The sequence below is a fragment of the Phaenicophaeus curvirostris genome, chromosome 24, assembly GCF_032191515.1.
Source record: "Phaenicophaeus curvirostris isolate KB17595 chromosome 24, BPBGC_Pcur_1.0, whole genome shotgun sequence".
Classification (NCBI taxonomy): Eukaryota; Metazoa; Chordata; class Aves; order Cuculiformes; family Cuculidae; genus Phaenicophaeus; species Phaenicophaeus curvirostris.
In genome coordinates this window covers 346,318-353,355 of record NC_091415.1, presented here as the reverse complement: position 1 = coordinate 353,355, position 7,038 = coordinate 346,318, and the positions used below count along the sequence as shown (strand labels likewise).

Sequence of the window (7,038 nt, the reverse complement as noted above, 5' to 3'; positions counted from 1 at the left end):
GGATTGGCACAGCCCTGCTTTCTTTTTTTTATTTAAACTTCTGAATGGTGCCGCATGTCCACATGGTTGTTTGTTGCTAAACTTTATATAATGTGTGATTTCAGACTCAGCTTGGAATATATCTATCTCACTACATGTAGCAGTACATTATATGTAATGTTAGTATTTCTGCTTGGATCCTTGATATTGCAATGGAATTCCTACTTTATTAAATGTATTTGATATGCTAGTTACTGTGTAAAACTTAACTTTCTTTTATGGTTGTGCTCTTCCTTTTTACCAGCCGCTAGATACAGGTAGTTTCTGACAATTACTGATCTATGTTTGTATTGCTGATGTACTTAGGGGGTATGTAAAAATCATTTTAACAAAAGAAATAGATATTTAAAAATTTAATACTAACTATATGGGGAAAGGGTCCATTGTGAAAACATAGTTTATCTTTGGATTCAATGTTTGTCTTTGGTTTTACAAAGTAGCTTGTATTTTAAGTATTTTCTACATAATATGGTAAAAATGTAGAACAATTGCAATGCATCAATAAAAAGGGTTAATTTTCTGTAATCTATCCATTTGTTCACCTGAACTATTAGACGGGGTGGAACCACAGGGTTTGGGGACAGCCTGGGCTGAAGTGGGAGCAGAACTGCTCCTCCACTGCCGCAGTTGTGTTCGGGGCAGCGTGCGGGGTGAGATCCCTCGCAGCCCCGATTCAGAGCAAGGCTCACGTGGCCTCCATCCAGCTGCGCCAGCTGTGCCCCTGCAGGGTCCCTGGGGCTTGGCAGCAGCCAGGGGTGCTCAGGGAGGGGGGCCAGCTGGGATCTGAACTATCTCAGGTGAAAAGAAGCTTTCCCATTGCCTTGGCTTCTGTTCATAAACATCCAACTTTACCCACCCGACTGTGGGACGTGGCTGTTGCGTTGTCTCAGTCGGGTCTGGCCCTGCTTGGCGTGGGTGCTGCTGGGAGGTGCTGAAAATAATCTCTCCCTTTTGCTTCTGCCAGGCACTGGGATGCCCAGGAAGGCTTCAGCAGGAGTCAAGGATGGAACCCCTCACCTTCCCAAAACCCCTGCTTTGGGCAGGGAGGGTAGAGGAGGGCTCTGCATTTGGCGTTTGCGCTTCAGGGAGCACCTCAAAAGCCTCCGAGCAGGACGGTGGGTACAGAGGGCAGGAACGAAGGGTTCTTCTCCACTGTCCTGTCCTGGCACGGGTGGCCGAAGCCCCCAGCCCCCTGCGAGTCCGAGGCCCCTTTGCACTCCCGCTCCAGCGTTCCTGGTGCTGGGGCCAAGCCCAAACCCTGCCAGCGCGGCAGCTCCGCCTGGCACCCTGCGTGGTCCAGAAGGATGTGGGATGCAGGAGCACTAGATGGCAACACTTGCCCGGTGTGCAGCGCTGCAGCCGAACCTCAACCCGTGCAGCTCTGCAGCAGCAGAGCCAGAGAGCCAGGGGCGCAGCGTGTGCCCCAGGCTGTGCCAGCAGCACCACCAGGCCTGAGGGGCACAGAACGGCGGCTGGCCTGGCTGCGTCCTGAGCACAGACCTACAGCTTCTGGGTGTCCTGTTGCAGCCTCCATCTGTCCCTGCTCCCCATTCCCTGCTCCTCACTCCCTGATCCCCGTTCTCCATTCCCTGCTCCTCACTCCATGTTCCCTGATCCCCATTCCCCATTTCCAATCCCCATTCCCCAGTTTCTGCTCATCATTCCTGCTCCCCACTCCTCTTGCCCGCGGGCACCAGCGGCACCATTGGAGGGTCAGTGAGGGCACCCTCGGGGGCACGAAGGAGTTAATGCGCCCGGGGCTGCGCTGGGGGAAGGAGCAGCTTCTCCTCCCCTCACATCTGGATTCCATAAGGGCTTCGAGGCCAGAGCATTCCTGAGCGCTGAGCTGGACGCTGCGCTGCATGGCGGCCATGGGGCCCTGGCACTGCCTGCTGCTCCTGCTCCTCGCCCCGGCCCTGCGTGCCCAGCAGCAGCTCATGGAGTACGTGGAGCGGCGCCTCAGCCTCCTGGAGGTAGGGACACCCCTCGCCCCACTGTGCCCCGTGGCACCCACCGCACCCCACAGCACCCGACCTGCCCCGCTGCGGCGCTGCCAGCCCTTGGCCCCCATCGCCCGGCAGAGCCGGGAGCAGCCTGGGGTGCGGGGGAGCCAGGATGGGGCGAAGCAGAGCTGGCGTGGGGCGCCCGGGCCCCAACTTGCTCCAGCGTCACGGGCACGGGAGCACCAGGAGCAGGCAGGCGGCTGGAGTCGGGCATTGTGGGTCTGGGAGCATCGTGGGTGCGGAAGGATGTAGGATGGTGGCAGGGTGGGACCCACAGACGCGAGCACCAGGGGTTTGCTGCTGCGTGGCCCCAGGGGTTCAATGTCTCCTTGCTCCCCCCAGGAGAGGATCTCACAGTGGCACGACCAGAGCAGTCGCTACTCCACGGAACTGCGGGACTTCAAGAACCAGGTGCTGGGGATGCTTGAGGCAGCAGAGAAGGAGCGGGAGGGGATGCGGACAGAGGTGGAGAGCACGGCCGTGCGTGTGGACCGCCTGGAGCGTGAGGTGGACTACCTGGAGACTCAGAACCCTGCACCACCCTGTGTGGAGGTGGACGAGACCTTGATGGAGAAGCAGGTGGCCACGGCCAAGAAGAGGAAGAACGAGAAGTACACCAAGCTGACAGGTGAGGGTCTGCCACAGCTCCCCGGGGAGACGGTCCTGGGTGTGGGGCTGCCATGGGCCTTCCCAGCTTACCCAGGTTCAAGTGTCCCCTGGCCACGCGCTGTGGCGTCATGTTCCAGCAAGGCTCCTCTCTGGGTGCCTCTGGCACCGAGCCCCACATCCCCACAGCCGCCTGGGAGCCACATCCACGCCCTGGGCCAAAGCCCTTGGGGCAGGGATGAGGTGAGGGTGGTGTCACCTGCCCACAGCGCAGGAGGAACTCTTAGTGCCCCCAGGGATGTCACTGCAACCTCTGGGGCGAGTTTGCAAGGCTGAGGGCTGGGGTGGGATGCAGGGACGTGTGTCACTGCGCGGGGTGGGAGCAGCCCCCGCCACAGGGCCAGGCGCCTCCCAGGCTTTCACAGCTGCCCCGCTCTTGCAGACTGCAGCGACACCATCGCGAGCGTCAGAGCGATGAAGATCCTGAAGCGTTTTGGCAGCACCTCGGGGCTCTGGACCAAGGATGCCGCAGGGACCTCTGAGAAAATTTATGTCTTTGATGGCACCGCCAACGACACGGTGTACGTCTTCCCTCGCATGAGGGAGTTCACTCTCTTCTCCGCCACCCGCAAGGCCGCCCGCATCAAGCTGCCCTACCCCTGGGTGGGCACCGGGCACCTCGTCTACGACGGGCACCTCTACTACATCCGCCAACAGGGCTCCTTCCAGGTGATCAAGTTCAACCTGGCCAACAAGACGGTGGTTGACAGCTCGGTGTTCCCAGCCGAGGAGCAGATCCCCGTCTTTGGGCTCTCTCCCTTCACCTACATTGAGGTGGCGGCAGACGAGGAGGGGCTCTGGGCCATCTATGCCACCAAGGATGACGAGAAGAACATATGCCTGGCCAAGCTGGACCCCACCTCGCTGGACATTGAGCAGATGTGGGACACACCGTGCCCGCGGGAGAACGCCGAGGGTGCCTTTGTGGTGTGCGGGGCACTGCACGTGGTCTACAACACCCGCCTGCCCAGCCGCTCCCGCGTCCAGTGCGTCTTCGACGTTAGCGGCACGCTGGCCCCCGAGGACGCCTCCCTCGTCTACTTCCCCAAGCGCTATGGCTCCCACTCCAGCATGAAGTACAGCCCCCAGGAGAGGCAGATCTACGCCTGGGATGATGGCTACCAGATCATCTACCGCATGGAGATGAAGAAGAAGCTGGAGGTGTGAGGGGCCATGGTGGGGAATCCCTGCACCCCCAGCCACCCTGCCTGGGCAAGCAAGGCTCTGCCCATCCTGCCCCAGCCACCCCGGTGTGGGACGGCACCTCTGCCCTGTCCCCCATCACTGTGAAAAGAGAAAATGCTGGACTCCAGCCCCGTCCAACCCTGGCATCAGGCGTCCCTGCCTGGGACCCTGCAAAAACCTGGACTAATTTAATGAGATTCTCCTCTCTGTGATATAATGAATAAATACTACGCAGCGAACTTGGCTGCCTGCTTGGGGCATGTGGGGCACAGGGACCGGGCTGCCAGAGCTGCCAGCTCCACGTTGCCCCAGGGTCACCCCGAAGGGCACTTCCCGGGAGCAGTGAACACTGGCAGCTCCTTGGGCAGGGGCTGGGCAGGGGTTTGTGTCGGGGTTTTGGGCAGGGGGTTAAGATGGGGCCTCCGGCAGGGCTCTCCTGCAAGGGGACCAAAGAGCCTGGCCAGGGCCAGCTTGTTTTGCATGAACAAAACTGTGAGCAAACAGCAAAATCCCTTTATCTGAGAGGACAAATGGCGATTTTCCTTGTGTGCCAGAGAAGTGTCCTTGCCAGCAGGGCCCAGCTGCTGCTGCTTTCCCAAGGTCACTTCTAATAAAGTACAGCTGTGTTCCCCTCATGGCTGCAGAGTTGCCACAAGCCCTTCACGTAGGGCCCCAGCACCCCTGAGTCCCTTCCCGTCCTGGGTTCACAGCACCGAGTCCCCGCAGAGCTCCAGCAGAGACAGAACAGGGGCTGGGAGGCCCTTGGGCCAGCAGCTCTGCCATGGCCAAGGCTCAAGCCCCCATCCCCAGTGCCGGGGCCACAGCCCCACGGGCCATGGCACCGCATCCCCCAGTCCCTGCCACATCGTCCAGGCCCCACGTGCTGCTGCTTGCACAGCACCGGGGAGGATGCAGGATCCGAAGATGCTGTGGGCTTTCCAGAAACCGGCATCTAGTGTGATTTGTTCTGGTCACAGCGTCTTGAGAGCACAGAGGATGGATTACGAGGAGCTGATGTGTTGTTAACCATCCCTTTTTCACATCAGAGAGTGCTTCTGGGGACTAACGCTGAGCGTGTGGAGCCGTGAGCGGGCGCAGATGGGTGAAGATCGTATCCTCCCACTCCAGGGCTAAGGGTGATGGGCTGCTGGGTGTCCGGGGGCTGCCGAGCACGTGGGGGCTCCTGGGGCCACCTGCCCTCCCTGCCACCCCCTGGTGCTCTAAAGCCAAGCATTCGGCATCCTCGTGCACCCACCTCAAGGGAAGCTGCACCGTGATGTGGCGGTGACTTGGTATTTGCTCCAAGTTCTTCTGAATCATCATTAAACTATCTCTTGGTTACACAAGAAAATTGTTTAAATCCACACTTTGAATGACTGTAATTGGATGGTGCTGAAAGTTCAACACAGTGCAAGTCAGGCAGAGAAATTATCCAAGTGTGGAGGACTCTGTGCACTGTCAAGTTAATTCATAGCCCTTTTCAAGATCAATAACTATGGTAACAGAAATATAATTTTCAGAAATCACACAGTTGCAAATAATTATGCCAATGATTTCTCTAGCTTGAATTAAAATTGATGGGGCGGCAATGATTCTGCACCAGGAACCATCTTCCAGCCTGACCAAGTCCTGCAGGACCTGCCGGCGGCTCCTGTGGGCAGCGGCGCTCACCGTGGCGCTCGAGGGACAGGTACGGCCCTGGCAGCAGCTGCCGATCCCCTTGCACTGAGCATCCCACAGTCATCAAGGATTTCGGTCTCTTCAGACAATCTGGCTTGATAGGCTTCCTCTTGCCATGGAGCAAACCCTGCGCTGTGTGGGGCTCCCGAGCAGAGGGAGAGGTCAGCCCGGCCAAAGTGACACAGGGAGCTGAGACCCTACCAGAAAAATGCTCCTGAAACCAGAGGAAAGCTTATTTCTCTCCATATGTGCTGTCTGAAAGGTGCAGACCCGTGGCTGAGCACCAGCCCTGGCTCACAGCAGCGACGGGGGGTTCTCAGCGACCCCAGCCACTCAGCACTCGCAGGGACACGTCCGCGGGCCAGGGGCTGCGGGGACCCTGCGAGTGCCCTGCAGGTGCTGGGAGAACTGGGTTTGTACACACACTCTGGAAAAGAGAAGTGAGATGGAAACATAAACTGTGGTGCCTGATCGGGTTACAAAGCGCAGCGCTGATCTAGCACTCCACATCTTCAAAGTACTTCAAGAAACATCAACTAATTAATACTTGTAATAGCCCCCGTAAAGCAGCAGAGCATTATCTTTGTCTGCTGACAAACACAGACATAAATCAGATGTTTGATCATGAAAAGAGGCTCAGCGCCGAGCTGGCCGAGGGCGTATCTCAAGGGCAGGAGGATTGGGCCGGACTGTTCAGTGGTGCCAAGGGACGGGACAAGGGGCGCTGGGCACAAACTGGAGCATGGGAAGATCCACACGGATACGAGGAAAAATTTCCTTCCTGTACAGGTGTTGGAGCAATGGAACCATCTGCCAGGGAGGGTGTGAAGTCTCCTTCTCCAGAGCAATCTCAGCCCAGCTGGATGTGCTCCTGTGCACCTGCTCAGGTGACCGACTGGGTGAGTTCCAGAGGGCTCCTCCAGCCCCACCGTCCTCGGAGTCTGTAACAGGCAACTGCGCGGGGTGAGAGAGCTCAGAGCAAGCACAACCGAGCAGCTCTCCTGCCTAACAACCCAGAGGAGAGGAGGGTTATCCACAATAGAAAAGCAGCCAGCATTTATGGACAGGTGTTCGTATCCACCATGGGATGGAAAGGTGCGCCTGCTCCCTGTGCCTGCCCCGAGACCCCTGGCCACCTCCAAGGCACCACTCATCCTTTGCTGCCTGCAAACACAAGAGTTCATCCCTGCTGGAGTTTATTGACTTCTTCATTTCTTGCTTAAATATTTATCAACCCCATGAGGAGAAACCAGAGGCTGTGGCACAGCTGGTGGGAGGGACAGCCCCTGAGTGCCCTCAGAGGTGTTAATTGCCCCCACTAGCCTCTCTGCTCCCTGCAGCTCTTAAGGACAACCTGGTCCTCTTATTTCCAAGTGCCTGATCCTGCTCCACTGCCTGACGGAGGTGGCTGTGGGACGGGGGCTGCCCCTCGCCCCTCTCTGCAGCCCCTGGGGCTGTGGGTATC

General features: G+C 58.0%; 1 protein-coding gene across 1 annotated transcript; it reads left to right on the top strand.

Moving 5' to 3' along the window:
* The first annotated feature begins 1,843 nt into the window (after nt 1-1,843).
* Nucleotides 1,844-4,137, top strand: OLFML3 (olfactomedin like 3). Its single transcript, XM_069875675.1, has 3 exons — nt 1,844-2,012; nt 2,385-2,670; nt 3,091-4,137. The coding sequence occupies exons 1-3, from the start codon at nt 1,902-1,904 to the stop codon at nt 3,873-3,875; spliced, it is 1,182 nt and encodes a 393-aa protein (XP_069731776.1). The 5' UTR covers nt 1,844-1,901; the 3' UTR covers nt 3,876-4,137.
* Nucleotides 4,138-7,038: the final 2,901 nt, after the last annotated feature.